The sequence below is a fragment of the Balaenoptera physalus genome, assembly GCF_965194825.1.
Source record: "Balaenoptera physalus genome assembly, chromosome: 7".
Lineage (NCBI taxonomy): Eukaryota > Metazoa > Chordata > Mammalia > Artiodactyla > Balaenopteridae > Balaenoptera > Balaenoptera physalus.
Genome location: NC_138886.1, coordinates 8669200 through 8696624, shown reverse-complemented (window position 1 = coordinate 8696624; position 27425 = coordinate 8669200). Strand labels below are relative to the sequence as shown.

The window sequence follows — 27425 nt, the reverse complement described above, 5'->3', positions numbered from 1 at the left end:
TTAAAGCTAATTTGGAAAACTTAATGTTAGTAGAAAATTGTCCATTTGACCCAAGTTTTTGAAATTATTAGCATGAAGTTTTTCTTCACTTAATTTTTTTGAACATAGGGTTTTATATAATCACTTATAAATTTTAACCTCCTGTGTATGTATGGTTATATTTGCTTTGCATTCCTAACAGTTTGCATTTTTGTTTTCTCTTTCTTTTTTAAATTTGCTTTGCCAGAGGTATGTCTGTTGGTCTTTCCAAAGAATTAGACTTCGTATTTGTTTATCAGTCACATTGTCTTCCTGCTTTCTAATTTACTATATTCCATTAGTCTAGGATGTGCTTTTTTTCTCCACATTTTTAAATCTCTCAAATTGGGATGCATCTTTCAATTGATGCTAACAAACTATTGTGACATTGTTTAATTGGCAGCAGTTTTTCTTAGTGATATATAAAATTATGGTGCATCCTAAATTTATAATAGATGACATCCTAAATTTGACGAAATATGGAATTTACGCTTTTGTCTTTTATAATTCATTTCTTCTGCTTTCCTTAAGTTGTTTTGTTATTGTAAACAAATATTGGCTTATTTGTATATATATTATTCTTTCTACTTTCATTTGGAAAACAGTTAAGGGTATATATTTCCATCTAATTGTTGCTTTTGTTGTATCCTACATGTTTTAATGTATAGTGTACTCAGTGATATCCTTAAATGTTCTGTAATTATAGTTTCAATTTTTCTTTTATCTAAGTGTATTTAAGGTAGTGGTTTTTTTTAATTTTCAAGGGCTTGAGGTTTTTTGGTTTTTTCAAATGGCTTTATTGAGTTATAATTCATGTATCATCCATTTAAAGTGTACAGTCAGTGGTTTTTAGTATATTCACAAAGTTGTACGACCATAAGTGCAATCAATTTTAGAACTTTTTAATCACCCCAACGAGAAACCCCATACCCATTCATAGTCACTCCTTTTCCTTCTAGCCACCTGCCTTCCACCCCCTCACCCTCAGCCCTAGATGAACTGCTAACCTACTTTCTTTTTTTTTTTTTTTAAAACACTTTTATTATTTATTTATTTATTTATTTTTTGGCTGTGTTGGGTCTTCGTTTCTGTGCGAGGGCTTTCTCTAGTTGTGGCAAGCAGGGGCCACTCTCTTCATCGCGGTGCGCGGGTCTCTCACTATCGCGGCCTCTCTTGTTGCGGAGCACAGGCTCCAGTCGCGCAGGCTCAGTAGTTGTGGCTCACGGGCCTAGTTGCTCCGTGGCATGTGGGATCTTCCCAGACCAGGGCTTGAACCCGTGTGCCCTGCATTGGCAGGCAGATTCTCAACCACTGCGCCACCAGGGAAGCCCTAACCTACTTTCTGTCTTCATAGATTTGCTTATTTGCGACATTTCATATGAATTGAATTGTACAATGTGGTCTTTTATGACTGGCTTCTTTCCCTGAGCATCATGTTTTCAAGGTTCATTCCTGTTAGAGCATGATCAGTATTTCATTCCTCCTTATTGCCAAATAATATTCCATTGAATGGATGTACCACATTTTATTTATCTATCATCATTTGATGGATATGTGAGTTGTTTCACTTTTTGGATAACACTATTTTAGCTCACTATTTCACTATTATGCATAACAGCTATGAAGGGCTTTGGATTTTAAAAATGGTCTTCTCTCTAATTTTTTTTTAACATTGTTTTAGAATATATGACACATATGCTTTCTAGGTTTTTAAAAATGTTTGATATTTATCTTGTGGTTTAATATAACTTCAGTTGGTGTAAATATTTCATGGGTGCTGGAAAAGATATAATCTCTCAAGTTACTCTTATAATTACAACATTCAAATTTTTCATTTTTGACAACCTGGTCTATCAAGGACAGATATATGTCTTAGAGTCCCCTTGCATTTCTAACAGTTTCTGCCTTACATTATTTAGTATACAGTTGGCCCTCCATATCCCTAGGTTCTGCATTCATGGATTCAGCCAACTCTCGACTGAAAATATTTGGGAAAAAAAATCCACAAAGTTCCAAAAAGCAAAGCTTGAACTTGCCAGGTGCTGGCAACTATTTATATAGCATTTAATCGTATTAGGTATTATAAGTAACCCAGAGATGATTTAAAGTGTAGGGGAGGGTGTGTGTAGGTTATATGCAAATACTATGCCATTTTACATAAGGGACTTGAGCATCCCTGGATTTTGGTATCTGCAGGGGTCCTGGGGCCAGTCCCACATGGATACCAATGAATGACTATATAGAAGTTTATAACAGTTGCAGATTCGTTATGAAGTGTGTCCCATACAAAACGATCTTGATTCCATTTATTATTTGCTTTTATTTCGTTAGTGTTAATTCTTTGAAATCTGATTTATTTTTCCTTTGCATCCATTTTATAAATTTTTGACTATATTTTGCATTTTAATATTTTAAGTTGTTTTGTCTTAAGTGTGATCCTTAAAACCCGTATTTAGTTGGGCCCAATATGAGAGATCTTGCCTTTTAGTAGGGGAGTAAAAGTCTTTCCCATTTGTTTAGACTGAAGCCATGTTATTGAATTATCATTCTTTTTTCATGCTTCCTTATCCTTTCCTTGTTCTCGTCTTACCGCTTGCTGTAAACTACAGTGCCTTTCCACTCAGGTCTGCAGATGGAGGGCATGTTGGTGTGCGCAGCTCCCAAGCCCATTCCCACCTTGCCTGAGGCTAATCAGTCGGAGGATGGGTCGATGGCATTAGGGTGCAGCCCACTGGTTCAACTAGCAGAGGTGCTCCAGGATCGTTAAGGATGGCCTCTTCTCTCTCATAAAATGATCACAAGAGCTGATGTTGATTGTCTCCTTTCTCTGTGCCCAGCACCTCGCTAGGTATTTTAATGCACCATCTCAATGAACACTCACAAAATGGCCCGGTGAATAAGCAGGTGCTGAGAGGTTGCCCCGGGTCACATAACTGGAGAGTGGCAGAGCCAGGCCTTGGCCCAGTGGTGTGGCTATAAGCCCTAAGCTCTTAACACTGCCCTCTCCTGACACCCTACCTCCACTGTTCAGGTCATTATTTTCCTACTCCTCCCTTTCAGTTGCCACCTGTATGTCCTCTGCCATTTATGACTTGTGGGTGGCCTCCATCGGGCGCTATGTGAAGTGGGATGAATTGTCTTGGCTCTTTCTTGTGACACTCTGTTCTTGGACCACAAACCAGTGCTGTCTTGGGTTTCTGAGAGATTGGTCGGTGGGCCTCAGCCAAGGGCTGACTCAACGAATACCATCTCCCCTTGCTGACCTGTGTCCCTTCTCATCAGACCAAGCGTATGCTCCCAGACCCCTCCCCTTAGGATGAGTCCCCTGTTCAGGCCTCTGGCCAGATGCCCCTCGTGCATGACCATGATGGCTCTCATCAGGCCGCAGGATAGGTCCACACTTGCAGCGGACATGTAGTCCATGCCAGGGCCCCTTGCCGCTGAGGTTCTGGACAGATGCCCCCTCCTTGTCCTTGATCACCTCATCTCAGCTGCCTCTTCCTGGCAGGTACTTCCCAGGAGATTCCGTGCGGGCCTCTGTTCTCCTGTAAGACCCTCCTTGTCCCTGAGTGAGCCCAGCTCCACTGCCTGCTCCCATCCCTTCCCCGCTACGAGGATTTCCCTCCCGCCTTGAGCCAATCGGACTGCATTTCTCATCCTTGCATCAGAATGACTCCTGCAATGTACAAGTCAGACTAAAAGAACAGGAGGCGACTCCAATGTGCTCTCTGTCCTCAGGACGGTGTGTGAGGGTTTACCATGGCGGGGGTGGGGGGGCACGGTTTCATGAAAAAGAATGAAGAAAGATCCCATTCTGAGGCTCAGCGGGGCCATCCGTCCTGAGGGCAGCTGAGGCCTCCCTGCACCTCTGATTGCCATGGACAGACCCTGCCCAAATCCAGGTTGTGGTTTTGGTACTGGATTCCTCTTGAAAACCCAACTTGTCCTGGGGATGGATTTGTTTATCAAAAGAGGAAGAGTTACATAATTCCTGGAAAGTACAATATAGGAAAAAATGTCTGAAACCATTTCTTTTTCCCCTGGCAACGTCCTCACTGTAGGTGTTTCCTTGGGGGAGAGGGAGTTATTCTCTGGGAGGGACTTGAGGTCAGTCCTTGATATTTCCAGCTGCTTCGTTCGTTTAGTTCCTGCTTGAGACTTTGAACGCTGCTTCAGTGGTTATTTGCCTCTAATAGCTAGTATAGGTTTTACTTTTGTAACGATTCTTTTAAACCTCTGTGGAAGGTTCTACACTAACTAGTTTCCTGGGACTATTCACACATGTGTCTCTTGCTCCATGTAAAGATACCCTCATGTAGTACTGGCACGTTATTAACCACGTGGGTGTGTATTCCAACTCCTTCCAATGCAAATTTTAGAGCCAGTTGGCTGCACTTTGGTGCACTGTTTCTCGTGAAGCATAATTTAAAAAACACTGAGGGAAAAACTTACTACAGTTCAAAAATAAGACTCTCTTTGTCTCAAAAAGTTTATTCCCATTTACTTCAAAGTGCAAAAATAGTGGTGGGAAATAGTCAGGTCAGTTATTTGCAGCTTAATTTTATCTGATAGCTACTCCTTGTAAATACCCAGTTCAGGTCAAAGTGATAACAAAAGCAGGCAATGAGCTGTGAAGCGTGGCTACAGCATTTATTTCTAAGTAGCTTTATTGATTTAGAGGGTGTTTGGTTTTCAGAACCTATAGTTCCCTCCAGGAAATAGCTAAATAAAATTACGAATGTAATAGATTTTAAAAGGTTTAGAGCCTGATTCTAAAAGTAACTATAGGCAGTGTGGAAAACTGTGATCTCTCAAGGAACAAAAACTAGGCATTCTGACAGTTCTGAATAGTTAGAGAACATTTAGATTCCTGGTAAATTTACCCAGACTTCTAATATGTGAAGTAAATTTCTAGAAGCTAAGCTATTCCTTCAAACAGACAAACCCTTCCATTTTTAAAAAGCAAGGCTTTATTTTCAAATATGGACTCTGAAGTTTAAAATAAAGGCAAGTTGTTTCCAAATTCTGAGTATAAAATTAACAGACTTAAACTGGGGTATATCTAAAAGGACTTTCAAAAAGAAGTGGTCATTGGTCAAAAAGCGTTTTTGCTGATGCCCCAAAGCTCCCAGAACAGCTAGGAGTGAGGGGCTCACACTCTGAGCCTGAGGGTCTCACACGCCAGGCCCTCTGCAAGGTGGGTGTGTTCTCACCTGGGCATCAGACTTCAGTTCTGCTCCGGTGGCGCTCACAGCCCAGATCTGATCACTGGCAGTGAACTAGAAACCAAAGTGAGCCGAGCACTGTGGAGGGAAAGGCAAAGGAGTGAATAAAGGGGGACCCATACCAGGCTGGGGGACCAGCAAGGGTTTTCTGGAGGGAAGCCCTAAAAGATGAATAAGCTGGATGAAGAGGTGGCATGTGAGCATCCCAGACAAAGACAGCGGCTTGTGCAAGAGCCCTGAAGTGGAGAAAAACATGTTTGCTGGGAAAACTGCCTGGAGAGTAGAGAATGAGGGGGAGGGTGTCGTGAGAAGCAGCTGGAGTGGGAGGGCGGGGTGAGGTTGCTTAGGGCCTGGACACTGGGAGTGGGGGGCTCAGGCTCCGGCCTCCATGAGCAGTAGGGGACCAGGAGGGTTTTGAGCAAGGGCATGGTTGGCTTGGGTTTGCCTTGAACACGGGTCTCCTGGACAACAGCAGGTGCCCGGCTTGGGGGAGGTCAGGCTGGAGGAGGGAAAACCAGGCAGGGGACCACGCAGAAGCCTGTGGTGCATCACCGTATTTCAGAAATTGCTGAGGGGGTGGGGGAGGGGAAGGGGAAGCCCTTTTGAAAACAGTTCATTTTAGAGCAAAGCCTTGGAAAGACCTAAAACAGTTATCAGTGAGCATGCCCCTCATACCGGATTGGAGACACATGCATCTCCCCGTGCCTGGGCTTTGAGAATGAAGGATGTGCGTATTTGAGCAGAGATGAAAGGGCACGGACACGTGCTCTCTTGATCTCCCTCCAGAAGGCAGGAGGGCTTGAACTGATGGATGCCGGCAGATCTTCTGCTTCCCAGAACTGAATCAGAGTGGCTGTTGCCCCTTTGGTGGGGGCCTGTACCACCCCAGGACCAAAGTCCGATGGCTCCCAAGTTAGGGTTACCACAGTGTTATCCACCTGTCCCCAAGTTTGCCAGCATTAAGGCTAATCCTTTCCTTTAACTCCCAACTGAAAAAATTCCATTCCACATGCAGGAAATCCAGCCTTTTTTCCCTTCAGTTCCCCATCCCACGTGTTCCCAAGAATCCCCAAGGAATACTCATTTGTTCCACAGATCCATCTTGGTCGTTCCTGGTGCCTCAGCCAGCTGCCTGGCCACAAACCCTGATCCCTCCCTCCAGTCATCTCCTGCTTTCCTACCCAGTCTCTCCAGCTGGACCTGTGTGGAGCCAGCCTCCTCCTTCCTCTTTTTTTAAAATAAATTTATTTATTTATTTATTTATGGCTGCGTTGGGTCTTCGTTGCTGCACACGGCTTTCTCTAGATGCAGTGAGCAGGGGCTACTCTTCGTTGCAGTGTGCAGGCTTCTCATTGCGGTGGCTTCTCTTGTTGCAGAGCATGGGCTCTAGGCGTGCGGGCTTCAGTAGTCATGGCACGTGGGCTCAGTAGTCATGGCACGTGGGCTCAGTAGTTGTGGCTTGTGGGCTCTAGAGCACAGGCTCAGTAGTTGTGGTGCACGGGCTTAGTTGCTCCGCGGCATGTGGGATCTTCCCAGACCAGGGCTCGAACCCGTGTCCCCTGCATTGGCAGGTGGATTCTTAACCACTGCACCACCAGGGAAGTCCCTCCCTTTTCTAAAAAATACATTTATTTATTTATTTTTGGCTGTGTTGGGTCTTCTTTGCTGCACGCGGGCTTTCTCTAATTGCAGCGAGCGGGGGCTAATCTTCGTTGCATTGCGCAGGCTTCTCGTTGTGGTGGCTTCTCTTGTTGCGGACCACAGGCTCTAGATGCATGGGCTTCAGTAGTTGTGGCACGCCGGCTTCAGTAGTTGTGGCTCGCAGGCTCTAGAGTGCAGGCTCAGTAGTTGTGGCACACGGGCTTAATTGCTCTGCAGCATGTGGGATCTTCCCAGACCGGGGCTCCAACCCGTGTCTCCTGCATTGGCAGGCGGATTCTTTTTTTTTTTTTTTTTTTTTTAACTGAATTGCAGAGCATGAATTCGATTGTTTTTTTTTTTATAGCTACGTTATTTATTTATTTATTTATTTTTGGCTGTGTTGGGTCTTCGGTTCGTGCTAGGGCTTTCTCTAGTTGCGGCAAGCGGGGGCCACTCTTCATCGCGGTGCGCGGGCCTTTCACTATCGCGGCCCCTCCCGTTGCGGGGCACAGGCTCCAGACGCGCAGGCTCAGCAGCTGTGGCTCACGGGCCCAGCCGCTCCGTGGCATGTGGGATCTTCCCAGACCAGGGCTCGAACCCGCGTCCCCTGCATTAGCAGGCAGACTCTCAACCACTGCGCCACCAGGGAAGCCCCAGCAGGCGGATTCTTAACCACTGCGCCACCTGGGAAGCCCCAGGCTCCTCCTTCCTTAGCCAGGGAAGCACAGCTCGGGGATGGCTAAGGGGATGTCAGTGCCACAAAGAAAAGCTTAAGCCTGCGTTCTGGAATGCCTACTTCTGGAGCCCAGAGCCGTGCCTTTCTCCTCCTTGCCCGATGGCCACGTGCTACAGGGCGCAACCAGCCCAGGAGAGCCTTTGATCAAGTTTCTCCTTCTCCAGATAGAGGCATCCAGCCCCCTCTGGGGCCCAGCAAGCAGGGAAAAGGTACCTTCTGACGCATCTCAAACATGCTTCTCAATCAACAGAATAATCACAAAGACACAACCCATCCCAAATGAAGGAAACCTTTTCCATTATTTTTTCTGGTCATCAGCTGCATATGGTTTTAAATCTCTCCCTTCCAGAGAGAATTTTGCCTTTACTTTTGCAATCTCAGGATTTGTTACCTTAAAATCCACATTTCTCTGGGACTTCACAGTCTTGCTCAATTTTCACAGAAAGCCAAAGGATGTTATTAAAATCCCCATTTTGCGAATGAAAAAACCCTACAATTTCACTTATGACTTACCACCGTCGTACACCAGGCAGACACCAAGTTTAACTCAAGACCTCATGCTCATGGCTGGGGTTCCACCCTGCCTTAACTTATGCATCCTCTGTTTAACATCTGTCTCCATGGAGAGAAGCAGCATGGGAGGAAAACACACTGGGGGAGAGGTTTCTTTCCTTCAGGCTTTGCTGCCCAGAGCTGAGCAGCTGGTCACATTCGTCCCTTCTGGGGCACAGGGAGGACCTGCAGTCGGCCTTTCTCTGGGTCGAGCAGTTTTGTCTGAACCCCGGAAAGGAGGTGAGAGCACGAGTCCATTTTGTGCAAGTGAAGGTATGTTTCCATAGCAGGAATCTGTGGAGTCATCAGACGACTGCTCCTCTTTGACCTTTAGTCTTTGGACTTCTAATTAGAAGCTGACAATGATAAAAACGACCAGCGCTCACATTTACTTCTTCCACCACACGACAGGCCCCGCACCGAGCGCTTTACACTCATGATCTCATTTAATCCTCCCAACGCTCCTTCCTCTGAGGAAGGCACTATTTTTAACTTACGTCACAGTTGCAGAAGCTAAATAAGAGTTGTTAAAAGTTTCACCACTTACTACTGCCACATTCTAGTGCTGAGACCCCAGACCCCCATCACTAACCTCAGAATATGCCATATGTTCCTGCTAACAGGCCTTTACCCTCTGGGGAAACCAGACAGTGGGCTGAAGAGAGGAATGTCTCCAGGGCCCTCCTGTGTGGTACAGGGGCTCAAGGTGGGAGAAGGAGGGCCTTCCCAGGGTCAGCCAGCCCTAAAGAAGAGAAGGGTTAGGGATGGAGGAAAGGCTAGAGTTTCTCCAGCCTCAGGAATAACGCGGGGCCATTGGGACGTCTCTTTTGGAAAGAGTTAGGACGATGGCCCTGAGAATCTGAAAGATTTCACGTGGTAGATAGCTTCTAAGACGGCCCCCGATGACCCCTTGTATAGTCCCTTCCCCTGGAGCACGGGCAGAACATACTGACTTGTTCTAACAAATCCTATATGACAGAAATAATGGGATGTCACTCCGGGATTCGATTGTAAAAAGACTGCTTCTCTGTTGGGTGTTGCTGTCGTCTTACTCTTTCTTGGCTCACGCGTCCTGGGGGAATCCAGCAGCCGTGTGTTTGGCTGTGCTCTGGCGAGGCCTGTGTGGTGAGGGTGTGAGGCCTGCCGATAGCCACGTGAGTGAGCTTGGAAGCAGATTCTGCCTGAGTGGAGCCTTCAGAGGAGGCCGCAGCCCCTCCATGACTGTCGTCCCATGAGACACCTTAAGCCAGAGATGCCCAGCTAAAACACACCCAAACTTCTGACCCATGGAACTGCAAGATGGCAAATGTTTATTGTTGTGAGGTGCTAAATTTGGAGGTAAGTTCTCACACAGCAATGGATAACTAGTGCATTGCACCAACTTTATCACTACCCCACATTTGTTACTTTGTTGCCCCATCTGTATTGGAACAAAATCAGCTGTAAAACTCAACACACTAAAAAGACTGTCAGGTTCTGGATGTTAAAAATAGTATTGAAATACATTAAGTTTACTCATTCACTCATTCATCCATTGCACACATATTTTATATGAACCCACCATGGGAAAATAAAAGGTGCCAAAGAAGCAGAGGGTAAATCACTGTCCTCAAGGTGCCTACAGACTTGCTGCAGGAGACTACGGCAGGCACCAAGATGGAATCAGGAGCAGGTTACAGTTGGGGCTAGAGAGAGACAGACAGACAGACAGGCAGACAGAGGTGAGTTCTACCTAGACAAATCAGGAAATTCCCAACCACCCCACATAGCAACCTACGCAATGGTGGGACAAGTGTCCAATTCCTGTATCTATTTGGGGTTTGCTTTATTGACGGAAATCCAGAGCTGTGACCTGCTCCCTTGCAGAGGTAGGGCCAACATAGAAAAAGGACATAAGTGCTGTTGACAATATCCAGACAGAGCAGATGCCTCAGGCTAAACTCCAGACTCTAGAGAGCAGACTGTAGGGAGGGAAGGACTCCTTTTTCTCTCCCTCTCTGGTCTTCAGTCTCTAGGGCCTGGGCTTCTACTGGTAGAGATGGAGGTATGTACCCCTGGCAATGCGTGCTGAGCTGATGTCTAGAACGAGGGACTAATCTAGGGGCCAAAAGGGAGGAATTACTTCCTACCTGCCCTTGACTATTTACAGAGAGGACTCTAGAACCCGTAAATCCAGGACAAGCCACTGATGACAAGAGCCCTCAGATGTGTGTTATTTTCTGTTTACTTCTCAGAGACAATATGTCAGAGTCGTTGAGAGCAAGAGCCCTGGCGACGAACTGCGTTCTTTCAGATCCGGACTCCGCTGCTAATGAGCTGAGTCCTCTTGGAAATGTTGCTTCCTTATCTTTAAAATGGGAATAATCATAGGATCTACCTCATGGGGTTGCTGTGAAGAGCAAATAAATTATTCCATGTAATGAACTCCAGATAATACCCTGTATGGAGTACTTATTTGCTGTAAAATATTTATCATTATAAAACCTCCTTAATTAAAAAAAAAAGACTGTCAGATTGATCTCTGGGGCAGCAGGAAGTGCTGGGTCCCAAAATTAGAAGCTAATTTTGAGGGAAGGAAATCCTCTAGGGCAGAGGGGGCGGTTGCCACGTGGAGAGGCGATGAATTCTGGCAGGTCTGTGAGGAAGGAAGGTGCCTGGGGACAAGCTGATTAGAGCCTGAAAGGTCCCAGGAAGTTACCCTCAGAAAGGCCTAGAGTGTAAGTCGTCCAGGGCTTTAGGGGCCCAGGAGTGCCTGTTCAAGGGGGGGGGCGGGCAAGATCTCTGCTTCCTGTGGCCAGAAAGGCTGTGCCCAGCAGTGCCATTCAACTCCCATTCATCTTTTAAAAACTCTTAAAATGACAAAAGTAACACATTGTTTGTTGTAAAACTCACACTAGAAAGTCTATAAAGTAGAAAGTGAAAATCCCCTTCCTCCCCTCCTACTTCGCAGAGGCAGCCAGTGTTGGCAGGTGGGGTGTGTCCTTCCAGGCACTTGAATCCACACGGAGAAGTATCTGTGCACATGGGGGTGTGCGAAGAGTCTTGTGCTTTTTAACCAAAATGGGAACCTTTGGGTTGACAGTTTGTTTTGCACCTTACTTTTTGTTCCACTCGAAGTGTGGTGGGTACTGTTCAGTGGCAGCAGGAACAGAACTCCTTCATTCTTCCAAGTGGCTCCATGACACCCGTGGCCACGTGGCGCTTTGTTGGACGGGGCCTGGATGTACGTTGATTTGTTTAGCCCCACTTGATAAATGCTTAGGTTGTTTCTACTTTTTCCCTTGGACGGGTGGTGCAGTGGAGAACACCTTTTTACTTGTATCTTTACTCACCTGCCAGAGTATTTCTGAAACACCAGGAGCTGGAAGTGGAATTGCTGGGCAGAGGTGACGTGCGACTTTCGTTTTGGTCACTGCTGCTGGGGGGCCCGCTTCCTGGGTTACAGTTCCACTCCCACTCACGCATGCCAGCCTGCCTGCCTTCTCTGCTCTCACCGGCGCTAGCCATTACCAACCAGTTTCTTATAATGAAACGACAGGTGAAAGATGGCCTCTGGTTTTAATACACATTTCTCTACCCACTAGTTCTTTGTGCTCTTGGCAAAGAAGCTGCTTCCTACTTCAAGCCCGTGCTCCCTGGGCCTGGGCTAGTCAGCCAGGCCTTCAGGGCTCCCACCCAGCTGCTCAGCTGCCCCTGCTTCCTGTGTCTGCATCCTGAATGTCTGTCCTTAATTCCTCCTCCCCACGTCCCCAGCACAGCCCTGCACTGCCCTGGCTGTTGGGTTCCCGTGGAGAGGAGCCGATGCCCGGCACACTCGCCTCGGGCTAGGTCAGCTTTCTGGGCTCCAGGGAGGCTGTGTGCTTCCTCTAATTCTTTCCTGTCTTCGAGATGACTAGGGCATGGGCCTCTGTCATCACACTGCTCCAGAAGGCAATTCTAATCCCATTCCCTGTCTGTTAGCTACCCTTGTGGGTTCTGGGCCACTCCCAGCTCTGCTAAGTAAGGGTCAGGGCAAATGTGGCCTGTCCACCCTTGCCCAGGGAGCTGTCCTCCTAATGTGAGATGTCCCTCAGCTTTAGGAGGGTACATGTACTGCAGCAGCGGGAAGGAAGCACCCCTGACCAGCCCATGGAGACGGATTTATCATGACCGTCAGCAAGCAGAGGGGAGGTGCTGCGTGTGGAAGGGCTTTGGGAAGGCTGCACAGCTGGGAGGGATTATCTGTGTCTGCGTTCCCATGTTTGGGTGAGCTGACCCAGGATACCCCAGGTCGGGAGTGTCCCAGTGATTGTAGGTACCAAGGCATGTGTCCACAAGGTGTGGAATCCCAGGCTAGGGCTGGTTCAGTTCTGACTGCGGGATCTGAGAGAGACTAGCCAAGCAAGCCCCTGTCCTGAAGACATGGAGATGGGAGATAAGCCAACACAACAGGGACCCAGTTACCAGATAGTGCAGACCAAGGCTTGGACGAGATAGAATTGGTACATGAGGTGACAGCCAGACCAGCCACAAACAGGACACTCCTAGTGCCAAAGGGCGGCGCTTAGTCTGTAGATTGTCCTCCAAGAGGAAGGGAGAAAGGCGGGGCCCAGCCACTTTAGCCCTGCAAAGGATTGTGAGCCCCAAGAAGCTGAGAGATATTCTCCATCACTGCCCCCTATTATTCTGTGCCCTCAGCTCTGAGATAAATTGGGCAAACAGCCCTGGACTGACTTCCTGACACCTGGGGACCTACTGTCCATCCAGCTGCGTCTGCACAGGTAGGCTGGCTGGCCAGCTCACACACCCACTTCTGTGGGCAGCAGGCTCCACGCTGCATGATTCTCAGACGTACTAGGAAGTGATGATGGGGTGAGAGAGGAGCTTAGTCATTTCATTTCCTCGTTGGGGACAGTGATCTAATCCTGCAGAGGCAGGAGCTCAGGAGTCAGACAGACTCGAGCTCAAATCCTGAGCATCTCAGGCTGCATGTTCTTGGGCAAGTCACGTACAGCTCTGAGCCTCAATTTCTGTTACGTCGAAGGGAGGGTAATTGTAGAACCCACCTCACAGGGTGGTTGTGAGAGTTTAAAGAGACACACATGGTGCCTGGCACATGGACAGCGCCTATAGATGGTGGGTGGTATGAGTGTTACCCAGAGCAAATGCTGCCTGGAAGAGCCCAGCAGTGGGGAACTTGTTGCCTCCTATATCTACAAAAACTATTGAGAAACTCGGCGTATCCAGGAAGGGCAGTAAGAGCCCCCTCTGGGCACAGCCATGTGTCATGTTTAGTGACACAGCTGAGCCTGGGAGAGCAGGAGTCAGCAGGGGAGGGGCTGGGGAATAGGACATGATCTAACGAGTAATGGGACAGAATCCATCTAGTTGGCGAAATACGGTCTCCAGAGAGGATGCGGACCAACAACAGCTGGAGTATAGTCCAGACACCTTTTTGGATATAGAGCCAGCCTTGACCCCTCCTCCGCTGGGACCCTGGGAACTTCCGCCACGCCTTCCACAGCCTTGAGCTCCAGCAGCCGCGTTCCTTCCACCAGCTCTGCTCGGAGCCCCGTCGATAGCAGTGAGGCGGACACCCAACCCGAGCGGGCCAGTCGGGTCCTCTGGCTGGGAGTTGGCTGAGAGGAGAGGGGCTTCAGGTCTTTGCTGGCACTCAGACCAGGAGGACATGTGAGCTCAGAAATTCCATGCTGGGAAAAGCTGATCCATGCACGAGACACAGAGAGAGACCCTGCAGGCAAGGGAAGGGGAAGGGAAAGGACAGAGAGAGAGGCTGAGAGAGCGGATGCCTGGCCTCTTGAAGGCTTTCCAGGCAGTTTCTGGTTCCTGGTCCTTGTGAGGCCCAGCTGTGTCCCTGCTCATGGACTCCGGGAGACACCTCATGTCCTTATGTAACCAGCTTATTAAATGAGCTGGACCCAATCAGGTGTAAGAAGAAACCAACTTTATTTTTCCGCAGTGTCCTTTCCAGCCTACTCTGTGGATTAGTTCTTTTCCCAGTCGATGCTGAGAACTTAGCGGGCCCCGAAGTCTCTCTGCTGTTAACAGTCACGTCACTCCAGACCATCCAGTGTAGGGGTCAGAAGTCTGGACTCCTACAGCCGGTCCTGCTGGAGGCCTGGGGTGGGGGAGGGCACACGCTCAAGTGTCTCCACCAGACCCCGCAGTCCTATTGCCTCCCTCCTGGTCCACTGAGCTTTGTGGCCCTTGGGGTTGGAACAGACGAGACAGACAAGGGAGAGGCAAGGGCCTCTCTGATGTGGCCTGTTCAGCCAGAACCCAGAGCTGGCACCCTTGGGTATGCCAGCTGCCCAAAGCACCCACGCTCTGTCTTTTTCCTTCTTCCTGTCTTTTCTCCCTCTTTGTTGCTGCTGCTTCAGAATTTCCCTTCGGGGCACCTCTGACTCAGCTCCCTTCATGGGGCAGTGCTTCTCCTCCCGCTGACCACTTATGGCCCTTCCTTGGCTCCTGGGCCTCCTGCACCAGCCCCTCCTCACCATCCAGGCTGCCCTCTGGTTCCTGGGAACTGTGTCCTTGCCTCCCCGCCCGCATCGGTGGGCTCGCCCTTTGCTCCCAGCGCAGTACCAGCTGCTTACTCCTCTCCACCTCTGGCCTGCAGACGTGAGGTGTGAGTCAGATGGCAGTGCTTATACTCACCCAGGCCACGCTCTTGGAATGGTCCCTGGAAGCGCCTCTCACTGATTGAAGGAGGGGGGAGCATATCATGGGGACGACTCATCCCCCCACCCCGGGATACTTTTTCTGCGCCTCTTACACAGGCCACAGGTGGGCAGTCAGCTAATGCTGCAGAGCCAGTTTGGGGCCACCCCCTTGCAAGGAGGGTCTTGCACCTTTTGCTGCAGAATGTGGGAGCTCTTGGCAGCTGTGATTTTTGTCCTTAGCCTTTTGAGACGCGGAAAAAACCGAGGCTGAAAAAGTGCCTGTTTTACATTTTGTTACATTTAAAATGTTCCTTTTTTGTTTAATCCAGTTCTCTAGCTTTCCCTTACTATAACTGAGAGTTTTTACCAGACTGTACGAAGCAGATGAGGTGCTCTTGGGAGATCGGGGGGACCCCTTGAGCTCCCAAAGAGCACCTGCGGAGTATGAGCGTCATGGATTCCCGTCCCCAGTGTTTGCAGTAGTTCAAGGGTTTCTCTTTCAATCTGGATCGAATTGGCAAGGTTCGGGGGAGGGGGCCCTGTTCAGTGTCACTTGCTTGGGGAACATCTCTGTCTTCCTGCCTTGTTCTGCACACGAGCCCAGCAGGTGGGTGCCCTCTGCTGATCAAGGTGTCACTGACTTCCTTCTGGGTCTGCAGAGGCACTCACCATGGAGACCTTAGTAACAGTAGGACCCCTATGACTGTAGGCCTTAAAAGTCCCCGGGTGGGATGGGCGAGGAGGAGGCGTGTTGATGTTTGCTGGTTGTGCCGAGTGCTGTTTGCCGGCAGGGGAGCGACTCCCTGGGCACCAGGCGTGGTGCCTGAGCACAGCCCTCTCGTCTCCCTGTTCTCTTCTTTGATGCTGTTGGTTTGGTAAACTTGCTCCCCTTCCTCCATTTTACTTCAGGGAGAGTGGGTTCCACATCTCTGATGGGCTTATGCCTCCCTCTCCTTCCACATAGCCGGGGTATGATTTGACCAAGACCCAGGTTTGGGTATCGGGGTGTGTGGGGTTAGGGAACCAGTGGCGTCAGGCCCTGCTTTTGTTTGGTTCCCAACTAGTTTAGTAAAGGGTTGCTCCCCCTTGTCCAGTGTGGCTTTCCAGAGCTCTCTGCTTTGGGGTTTGGACATAAGACCAGTGACTGGTAAGGTTGGCCCTGTTTTCCTTTGCTGTCAATCCTTGCGTCCCACACACCCGACTGCAGGTATGGGAGTGGGTGGGTGTGGTCTGGGCCAAGGTTGAGGACACCTCGTAGTGTCCAGATTCCACTGTGACCCCCAACACTGACTAGGCATTTGGGAGAAGGGAACTGAGAACTCTTAGTGCCTGACACCCAGAACCTTCTGGACTAACTCCTGCAGGGGCATTTTACCAGCAGTCTGTCTGTGAGCCTCACTCTCTCCCCTTCTGTGAAGTGAGGGGAACAGTCCCTCCTACACAGGCTGCCGTGAGGTCACGTAAGAAGACACAAGTCCAATTCCAAGCATGTAGTAGGCTTCAGTAAACATCAGTCTCTCCACAGTACGACTTTGCTAGAAAAGGCTCTCATATGGCAGCATTACTTTGTCATTAAGAAGAGAGATTGGTGAGTCCAAAGGTTTAAGTACATTTTAAATTTTGATATATACATTGCCAAACTGCTCTTCAAAAATATTGAATGTTTTTACTTCCATCCAGAGTACATAGAGTACATATTTCTCCATTCCCTTGTCAATGTGGAGATTGACATTTTTTCGTCTTTCCCAGTCTGCTAGGCACCATGTGATGGTTTATGCTTGATTTAATGTACAACTCTGGTGATTACTGAGGTTGGCCTCTTTTCTTGTTTACTGGCCATTTGTGAGTCTTCTAACGTGTTTGTGTGCTTTACCAAGTTTTCTATACCAGTGTTTGTATCTTTCTTCTTAATTTGAAAGAGTTCTTGGTGTAGCATGAATATTAATCGTATACTTTTCTCTTGTTTAATATTTGCCTTTCAATCTCAGTCATGTTTTATTTTGTTTTGTTTTTCAGAGGGCAAAAAATTCGGGACTTTCTTTAGTCCTATCCCTTCGTCTTTTCCTTTATGGTTTTGGGGTTTCTCATCAGGCCCAGAGATGCCTTCTCTACCGACAGATTTGTTTTACAGGAAGGTGGTTCTGGCAGCTAGTGTGGAAGTCGGACTGGGACGAGGGAGGTGGAGGCACAGGGTTCCTTGGTCTGGTGGGAAGCCTGTTGCTGTGGTCGAGGGGAGAGGGGAGGAGGGCCTACACCAAGGCAGAGAAGAGGCCTTGCACGGAGGAGTGGGTCGACCTTGGCCAGGGGGAGGGAGGAGTCCTTGCTTCTCACCCGAGCAATTGAGTAGATGGTACCATTGATGAAATGAGACCAGACCTGGGGAAAGGTGCTTCAGGTGTTGACTGCACTGCTTGTGTCTGGCAGAGACATCCAGGACGCAGCTAGACGTAAAGAGGTGGGGCTCCAGGAAGCCATCTTGGCCTGAGGTACTGTCGTGGGACTCCTCAGGGCAGAGCTGGAAACCAGGGATAGGGAAAGTGTGATTTAATTGATTTCCATGGATGAATCTCTTCCTGGTTTTACTCAAAGAGGCTCTGGTATCGGAGGTCCCAGGAAGGCATTCTAAAACAATAACGCACAGTGTAGATACATCCAAATAGCACTGATGGCTTTTATTGCAGATGTGTCATTACAAGGATAATCTGAGAATATATTAAAAAAAAAAAAGTCCCTTTTATATACACAAAACATGCTACATGGAACACTTTGTGAGACTGCTGAGGTAATAGGCACACAGCCAGATGCGGACAGTACCGAACGTTCCAACATCTCGCCCACCCCGACCCACGTGCCCTCTAGGAGGGTCTCATCTTCTTGTTCATCCCTTGCTCCCTGCTTGGCAAGAGTCCCGGTAGTACCGAGCCTGATGCTCCGTGGCTAACAGGACTAAGAAAGCCGCCGCACTCTGATGCGCTGACCCAGGGCTCCGTGGCCCCTGGTTATTCAGTAACTCACGACAAGTGGCTAGTTCTCATTTTCGTGGCGCTTGATCTCCGGGGAAGTGTAGTTTGGAGACGAGATGTGGACACTAGTCAGCCTGAGAGCATGGGACCTTTGGTATGTAGCCATTTGGGGTCCCCAACGATTGGATGATGACTTCTCTTCAATCGAATATCTGCTGGCAAGGTAGGTGATTATTTCTGTGAAGGTTAAAATGACAGGTAGGCTAAACTGTGACTGGAAAATACGAGACTGCAAATACCATTATCCTTGTGGCCAAGAGTTAGCTTTTGGGCCTGACTTTCCCTTTCCTGACCACGTGGAGTCCATGCTTTCCTACTCAGAGGCTAAGGAATCTTGCCTGGAAAGAAAGCACAGGGGGACAGAAAAGGTGAGGAGTAAGTAGGCAAGGAATAGAGAAGAGCAGAAAAGGTGCCTGGAACACAAGTGGCCGGGGACTGGAGCATGGAAGGCACTTAATTGAATGGCATTGAATGCATGGATAGGTGGGTGGATGGGTGGGTGGTGAAAAGTCCTGAGAATGAGGAGAAGTATAGAAATAAAGAGGGACGGGGATTTTGAAATTGGGTTAGGTGCCAAGGGGGATCTTAAGCAAGGAAGTTGAGAACCCCTATGTGAGAGAATAGTACTGTAGACAGTCCTGGAAGAATCCAGGCCTGTGGACACCAAGGATTGTTCTTTGAATGAGAGCTACACAGTCTGTGATCTGCCCTTAGACTCAAGTAATACAACATGAATGAAATGCTCTTCTCCTAAGAGCAGAGCTGTTGGTAACAGCCTCAGCATCTGAGAATTGAATATACTTGTATTTAGGTATATAAGGCAAACCTATATATGTATCTAGATATACGCCACGTGTATATATCTAAATGCATATATACATGGTATACACATAAGTGCACAAGGTCGGCTCACACACGTGTATATTATGAAGGTGTTTTGCAGTTGTGTTTTTATTGCTGGGGCTTAAATTATTTAAGGAAAGACTTGTCTGCCGTCCTGTCCTGTCTGGAAACACGAGGGGCTGTCCGATGTGGAGAAGAGTAGTAGCAACAGAGAATACCGCTCGATTCAGTTGTATCATCTGCCGCAGTGACTTGGGAAATCAGAGTCCAGCGTCGCAGTCCTCCCAGTCCCGAGGTGAGCTGGAAGGCGGCGCTCTCTGTGCTGGGCCAGCACAGCCGGGCAGGCTCCCGGCGGCCACGAGGGCTCAGGAGGGGGGCCGGCCTAGTGGAAGGTGTTGGGGTTCGGCCGGATCATCATCACCACCTTCTTGAGCGAGTAGGAGCCTCCTCGGAACTCAGCCCAGTAGACTCCGTCCTGGTAGCGGCTCCGGTAGTGACCCCCGCGGTACCAGACCCCGTTGAGGTTGGAGTGGGCACAGGCATTATACCACCAGCCGCCCTTCTGGTAGTGGGCACAGTTGCCTGCAGGAGAGAAAGAGCGAGAAGGTCTCAGGGAGGAGGTTCTACCCGTGTCCACCGTCTGCTCGGGGGGCTTCTGAGGGACCCCCTGTGGAGGCATTTGGACCAAGGGTGCCTGAGAGGGGACGGGGCCTCAGACCTGCCTGCTGACTAACGGGCTCTGTGATCTTGGGCAGGCAACTTAGCCTCGTTGAGCCACTGAATTCTCATGGTAAAATAAGGATGAGCGCTCTGCCCCCGCACAGCACGGGACCCGTGTGGGAACCGAAGGAGGCCACAGATTAGCCCAGGGCTCACTGCAGAACAAGCACCAGGGAGCAAAACAGAAATGACCTGAGGTGGGCGGGTAGAGGGCCAGTTTTTCTTAGGAATGTTTTTTAAGAGCTGAAACTATTAGATCAAGAGTCTTTATAGAATGACAAAGGAAGTGTTTAAGATGAAATGTTCCTCTATTCCTCCCAAGCCTGTATTCCAGCCAAAAACAATTTTTTTTTTCACAAAAGCAAGATATTTTCATAAAGTTTCTGGCACTATCATATCATGTTGGATTTTGCTGCCAAGGACAAGCAGTTCGGAACAACAGTAAAAGTGTGGGCAAGGTACAAGCGGGCGTGCAGGGGCATCGCCCTTCCCAGGACGGGGGGGAAGACATTGTCAGACCCAGGGAGAGACCCCACTCAGGGGAAGGGCTGCCCAGTCAAGTTTGTGGGTTTGGGGGCCCGATGGGGCGGGCAGCTCTGCTCCAGGAGAGGCCTTGGGGCGAGGTGAGGAGGGAGCAGGCCGGCTGAGGCAGAAAGCTGAGAGGAGACTCAGCCCCAGGCACCCCCCAGAGCCCCAGCAGCCCAGGTTTTCCCAGAGTTGTTCTCTGGCTCCTCTGGGCCATGACCCGCGGCCACGAGGTCCAAGCGGCAGCATCGGATTTGGAGGGCAGAACCATCGGCACGCCACAGCCAGCCTCCCGTCAGCCAGTGGACGGCCCTCCTGAGCTTGCCCCGCATGCCTCCAGGGACAGGGAGCTCACTGCCTCACATCCTCCGACCCTGCTGCTGGACAGGCCTGACAGTTGGGGTCGCAGAAGAGTCTGCTCCCTGCTCCCCATAATGGCCCTCAAGAAATGCTCTAACCAGCCTCTCTGTCCCCAGAGTCTGACAGTTCTGATGAGGGTCATCTTCCTGCCCTGCTCTTCCGGAAGCCTCGGCAGCCCCGGCCTCAGATGGCACACTGCCTCCTCGGGGCCCTTGCGGCAGGGTCAGTTCTGCACCAGGGAGTAGGTAGAGGTGTTGGTGTTTCCCCCAGTGTGGTGAGAACAGTCTGCTGCTGTAGGGACCTGGAGTGGGGATCCCGCCTCAGGATGTAGGCAGCCGGGCTTGCCAATGAAGTGCAGGTGGTTCCTGGGACAGTCGTCAAAGGGGAGGCTGTGGCCTTTAGACTGGGACCTATCGGGGAGCTGGGGCAGGAGGGGGCTGGGTTTGCCCATGAGAACAGCCTTGGCCTGGAGGCGGGCTTGGATCCTCAGGGACCAACCAGCGAGGGCCCAGGGGCCCTCATCTCAAGGAACTGAGGTGTGGAGCCTTGAGATGAATGTCGGGGGTTGATGTCTGGACTCAGGGTTGGACTATGTGTGTTTCTTACAATTTTTTGCTTTTTCCCTTGTTTTTTTGTTTAATAAAGACCTGGACTTGAGGCATGTGATCTTGGACAGGTCGCTTCATCTCTCCTACCTGGTTTCCTCTCATAGCTTCCCATAGCACTGCCTTGACAGTACACACTAGAGACTGCACCCACTCAGAGCCTGACTCCGCCAAGTCCCAGGCGAAGCACTTCAGGCACGTTCTCCCTTCTCACCACCCCGCTACATAGGTATGTTCTTATTTCCAGATGTGGAAACGGGCCCAGAGAGATTGAACAGCGTGCCCAAGGGCACAGGCATGTAGGAGGTGGGGCAGCGTTGTTAGCCAGGGTGTAACATGGGGACATGTCGCCGTGACACCCAGTGCCTCAGGCAGGGAGTGATGCAGTGCACAGCCCAGTACAATGTCCAGCTTGGCCCAGAGTGGCCCTCGGATATGTAATTTGTGTACCTCTTTACCTTCCCCTTTTTGTAAATGCCATGCTGACCCAGCCTTGCGAAGGGGAACTGTGGGCAGAGGACAAAGGAGTGGGCCTTCAGGGGTTGGGAACGGGGTTGGGCAGCTGGGCCCTGGGATGTTCCCGTTCTCGGGCCTGGGAGTCAGAGGCTTGGCTTTGACCTCTTTCCCCTGCCCTGTACATGGGTGTGACGCCACTGGTCCTACCTGTGTAGACATCATGGTCTCTGTCCAGGGTGGTGAACTGCTTGCCATTGTGCCAGGTAAAGGAGTCACCAGCGTTGCCATGGTAGCGCCCCAGCCGCAGCTTATAATACTCGCTCTCAGGATCCAGGCGGAAGCTGGCATATTCTGCGAAGACCTTGCGGCCGGACCAGTCTTCCATGGTCACCAGCAGTTTGTAGTTGCCTTGGTTCGTCAGCCAGTAAATGTTCTCCAGGCCCAGCCAGTACTCGCCGTCGATGTTCCCAAACCCTTGCTGGGGAAAACGTGGGCAAGCATTAGTGAGGAATATGTAGTGCGCTCAGACAGCAGGGCCCGGCTGTCAGCTGCTCAGCGCCAGACAGAGAGGCCTGGAAACAGGCAGAGCAGAAGGCAGGCCTGCATTTAATTCCCCACTCCCCCACCTGGCTGTCACTTGATGAGTCACTTTGCCCGTCTGAGCCTCAGTCATGCAACACTCAAGACTATTTAGAGAGTGCCTGTTTCATGCTAGGCATCGTGTGAATGTGGGAGACGCTATGTTACCTTCCCTGCAGGATTGCTATAAGGACACACGTAATATGGTAAATTAAGAGCCTAGCACACAGTAGGCATGCAACATGAGTTCCTGGGACAATTCCCTTACCTTCTCTGAGCTTCTGTTCCCTTCTCTGGGAAGGGGCTGTGTGTGAGGGTCCCATTAAACTAATGCACAGGTGTGAGCTGTGACAAAGGCATGCCACACCCACCTGGGCGCCCTCCTAGGTCTAGAATCCGGTGGATTTGTTACAGTTTTTCCAAGTATTTTTGGGTGTCATCAGCTGAGTGGTGGCCACTTGAAGTCTTGAAAAATAGGTGGATTCATTAATGATAATAATAGCTAGTATTTAGTGAGTACTTACGGTATATTGGCACTGTTGGCAGAACTTTCCGTAAGTTATTTTATTAACCCTCATGCCAACTCTGTGAGCTAGGTACTATCATTATCCTCCCTAGAGTGGGTGGACTGAGGCCTGGGGAGGCCCAGGGTCCCAGAGTGCGTGAGGGTGAGCCAGGATTTGAACTAAGAACCCAGGCTTAACCACTGCACCTACTGCTCTGAGGAAGAGAATGTGGAAAGGAGGCGGAAGGAGTTAGGGCGTCTTCAGGAACCTCTCAACTAGGAGGCAGAGGAGAAAGAGGAGAAAACAAAGGCACAGGCTGGTCAGGAGGTGGGTTGGAGGGCAAGCAGGACAGGACGGGGGCATGGCAAAGCCACGTGTGGGTGTCGTGGTCCAGGGAGTTTGTCGGCTCTGCAGGTGTCAGAGGCCTAGGCTGCATTCACTGCTCTCCCCCTTCCTGTCTGTGCCACCTTTTCATCTGTAAACTGGGTCCAGACCAGTCTCTCCCTCCTGGGGTTGATGTGAGAGCAAAGGAGGTAAGGAACGGAAGCACCCAGCACTGCGCCTGGCGTGTGGCAGGTGTCAGGGAACTCAGCTGCCCTCGCGTCCTCGGTACCACTTCTTTGTTCAGAGGAGCGAGACAGGTGTGGGGTGGAGCCCTTGCAGCCTTTCCTTCTACAAGGAAGAGCATTCAACTTCCCAGGAATTGGGAGCCCAGAGGATGAGCCCTGGAATTAGGACCCAAGTATTCCCACAGTTCCTCAAAATGGGCTGTGTGGGAGATTTTCCCGGGGCTTGGGAGCCTTGGGACTTGCCCCTTCTGAGCTGTGAGGACAGGTCTTCCCCTTGAGAGCCCCAGCTGGGACCAAGGTGCTCCTCACACCTGGCTGGGGTGAGGGTCTACTGCATTCCAGCATTTCGAAATTCCCACCCCATTCGTGGGGCTTTTGTGGTCCGAACCCCTGTCTCTGTTCTGCCACAGTTGCCAGTGGGGCAGCGAAGGAGCGGCTGGTTCCCCCAACCCTGGTGGGTTTGCAGAAATGGCCCCGTCAGTGTCTTCCTCCCTTGGGCCACACGGGCCCTGATGGGCAGCAGGCGCCTCCTTCCGAGGGCCCCGGCACTCAAGTGGGCAGTCCTTACCTTGTACGTCTCCCAGTTTCGGAAGAAGTTGACCGAGCCATCCAGGCGCCTCTGGATGACGGTCCAGCCCCCGGGGTCGTGTCTCTGGTCGCACCACACCTGCATGAGGCGGTTGGTGTTCTCTGGCTTCACCAGGTAGATGGAGCTGGTGTCGTGGCCGTCCTCCAGGGCCTGCAGGCAGTCTCTCCAGGGGCCTGGGGACACAGGAGGGCGACGTCACAGACCTCCCTGCTGCCCGGCCGCCGAGCCACGTCCTCCCCCTCCCCCCACCCCTGGCTGCGACCCGCGCGGCACGGCCTCGGGCAGGAATCCGGCTGGAAGCCACAGACCTGCGGGGTGACGGGCCTGGTTTGGGTAGCCCAGGGCTAGGGGTCTGGATGCCTGGGTTCTGGGCGCACTTTCACCCCTGACTCCCCCATGGTGTGATTTGGCCGAGCTTCCTTACCTCTCCAAGCCCTCGGTTTCCCCAGTTTGTAGAAGGGAGATCATGTTTACCTCATTGGGGCTGTAAGGATTGCTTGGATCGTTTGTGTGCAGTTCCTGGAGTGATTTTTTCTTTTAAGTTGGTTATATTGGCAAAAAGAGATGTGAGCCTGCTGAGAGACAGCAGCGTCCATCAGCACCGAGCGGGCTCCGCCCGGTCAGTGAGCCGGGCTCGCTGCCCCTCCCAGCACGGCTGACTCCACGCCCGCCTTCCCAGCGACGGTGCTTGGTGACAGTCGCTGCAGTTTTTGTAAGTGAACTTCCATGGGGGTCACAGGGGCCCAAGCAATGCCCAGAATCTGTAGCCAGAGGTTTCGGGATATTTCTGGGATTCAGATGCTGGCCTCCAAAGACCTTTTGGGGGGGCCAAGTTTCTGTTCAGCTCCATCTGTATTTTCCAAAGGAGGCTCACCGAGGGCCAGGTGCTCAGAGCCCATGTTCCGAGGTCCATGCGCTTAAAGGATGGTGTCTAGGGCACCTTGCAATCCATGGCTCTCTTTTGAAACTGAGACGAGATGAGTTCTGTGATCTGTGACTTCCCCGAGCTTGGGCAGCCCAGTCAGAAGGGATGGGTGTCGCTACCGTGGGTCTCTCAACACCCCTCCCCCACTTCCCCTGGTGGTTTCCTGTGTTTGGACATTGGTCACGTCAGCAAGAGGGTACAAACCCGAGTCACCAAGGGCCAGATAAGCTGGCTTCTTCCTTATTGATCTGAGAAAATTTCCGAAGTTTTTCAAGACCTAGCCATTGAACTGTGTATTTTACAATAAATAAAATCACCACACATAGCTTCAGCTTCTCTTCAGAACAATCCTAAACTGAGAATGGTTAAGACCAAACGTTCTAAGAAAATTCCATCTTATTCTATTAATGTGTATGTTTATTCAACAACTGTTTATTGAGTCCCGGTCCTAGCAGGTCCTGTGCCGGGCAGTGGAAGCCTAGCGCAGGCGGGGGCTGCTCCCATGCCCAGCGAGCGGGGAGCTGACTTCACCAGCTTTCTCTCAGCCTGAGTTCCGGTGGAATCCTGTCCTTCCTGTGTGTGGGGGAGGGCGGAAAGGGCAGGCATCAGGGACGGGTGCATTTAGCTTTTCCTGTGTAGATCAGACTTCTCATGTTCCTCCCTAGCTGGGATTGGGCTGGATTAGTCCACACCTGACGGTTAAACAGGACAAGTTTGGGTTTGGTCTTTGTTGGACACCTCAAGTGGGCTTTTCCTGAGGCCTCACAGATGTGCGTGAGCATCCCCACCTGGAACCTGATGGCAGGGCAGGGGCTGTCCTGCTCACCCCTCTGTCCCCAGCGCTCAACAGCACCGAGAAGAAAGGTGGGCGTGGGTGCTCACTGCTGACAGCTAACTGGGGCTCCCCCTTCATCCTCCAGCCATTTACCTGCTGGCCAGCCTCCTTCGCCCAAGGGATGGCCAGGGCCCCAAGCACCCGCCCGGTAGCAGATGTGGCACAAGCAGCTGCTTCCTTCTTTGCCTTGTGCCTCTTCCGTCCTGGGAAGGGGAGGCCAGACCTCCAGAAAGAACATTCATGAAGGAGAGAAAGATTTTGGTTGTGTTCAGCCCGTGGCCCCGGGGACCAAAGCAGAGAATGGGAGTCTGTCTCCGGCAGCTGGAGCAGAGCACAGAGCGGGCGTGGGAGGCCTCCCAGCTCGATACCAAGTCAGAAGCACAGGAGAGGCAGTTCGATGCGGAAGCTGGTGACAGAAGGTCCGGCAGAAGCCTGCAGAATAACACCCAACTGAAAACGAGCAGCCAGGCCTCTTCCTGCAGAGCCGCCGTGGGGCTCCATGGATTCTCAGGCTGAAAGGCCAGCTTTGAAGGCGGCGCTGCATGGGGAGAAGCTTCGAGGACGCCAGGAGGGTAGCCGGTCAGCCTCGCGGCTCCCAGCCTACGCTACCTGTGTAGGTTCCCTGAGTGGTTCCAGCTTTACCTTTGACGTTTCTACAAAGGGCTGTTTTTAAAAGGCAAGTGTTTTTAAATGTTTTGGAGCCAACCAATCCCTTTAAGAGTTTGGGAGAAGAAGCTCCAGACCCTCTATCTAGAAAGATGCACAGACACACAATTTTGCTTATAATCAGAAGGTAAATGGACTTCCAAACCCCAGATTATGAAACCCTGGCTCTGAGAGAGGCTTGACTGGAACGGTAGGTACGATAAAATATTTCTACTAGCCAACATGTGCTGGGCGTTTACTACATGCCCCATCCATGCATTTATACCCGAGATCTTCCTGACACACCTGCCAGGTAGCTAGTAGTCTCCCCACCCTACAGATGAGGAAACTGGAGCATGGGGACGTTGGGTGACACTCCCTCCCGGCAGGGGCAGATGCGGTATCTGAACCCAGTGGTCGTCCAGAGCCCACACTCAAAAGCTCTCATCCTTTTCCTCAACCGGAGCGGACTCCAGGGTAGGGGGCCCAGGCTGACTTCTCTCTGTGTCCCTACAACTAGTCTTAATCATTGCCGGTCAGCCAGGTTAAGAAAAATAAGAATTTATACTTCTTCTCTGTCAAGGTGTTATGCCTTTTTAAATCTTTGATTTGTTTTTCTTCTATGCTTACCTTTTGGTGTCCTTTGCCCATTTTACAACGATTTCGACTATTTTACAACTATTTTAGTGTTTCTTATGATGGAGAATCTTTCCTTTCCTTTTTTTAAAAGGCAAATCTAGCAGTTCTTTCCTTGAAGGCTTTTTAGGTATGACATGCTTTCTAGAATCATGGAGTAAGTGCAAAATAGTGTAGACGTGTTTAGTATTTTCTGCTGTTACCAAAAAAAATCTCCATACGTCTCCTACATCCTGCACTTCACATGACACTGAGGACTTTCCATCAAGAATGTTTCCAGACAGTTATCTCTCAGATACCCTTGCAGAGCTCTAGAAGATCTCCGGCATTCAAACATGTTCCCTTTTCTTATTAAAGGCACTAGTGGCAAAGGTCAGAAAATTAAATGATGGATGAAAATTAGTCAGAAAAATACTTGGCGTTGAAAAGTTGGCAGCAGTAAAATGATAAAGCAGCAGAAAATGGCAGCAGTAAGATTATCATGTGGCTCCATTAAAACGGCTGAGGCAAATCTTCCTCCTCTGATGAGAAATCTACACCTGTTACGTATACACAATGTCATTGCTGGGGGTCAGCCGAGGTGTCAGACATTAACTCAGGAATCTGTGCAAGAAGCGTTTGTGTGCTGGGGACAGGACCCCAAACTCGGAGTCAGGAGCCCTTAGCTCAAAGCTCGGTGGCCGCATCTCCTCACAGTGTGACTTTGGGCAGGTCCTTACTGAGCCTCCATCTCTTCTGTAAACAGAGGGAAAGAACCCTACCTGTTCTGAGGGTC

The 27425-nt window shown here is 50.3% G+C and overlaps 2 protein-coding genes across 30 annotated transcripts in view; one reads left to right on the top strand and one right to left on the bottom strand.

Moving 5' to 3' along the window:
- The window catches only part of RALGPS1 (Ral GEF with PH domain and SH3 binding motif 1), a 296025-nt gene that overhangs the window by 145180 nt on the left and 123420 nt on the right, over positions 1-27425 (top strand). The gene's annotated exons all lie outside the window — the stretch shown is intronic.
- The window catches only part of ANGPTL2 (angiopoietin like 2), a 33953-nt gene continuing 24009 nt past the window's right edge, over positions 17482-27425 (bottom strand). Inside the window, exons 3-5 of the mRNA XM_082470102.1 lie at positions 23589-23782; positions 21574-21844; positions 17482-19282 (exon numbers count right to left, since the gene is read on the bottom strand). Of these exons, the coding sequence (XP_082326228.1) occupies positions 19083-19282; positions 21574-21844; positions 23589-23782 (665 nt within the window). The 3' untranslated portion in view covers positions 17482-19082. The remainder of the gene's footprint in view (positions 19283-21573; positions 21845-23588; positions 23783-27425) is intronic.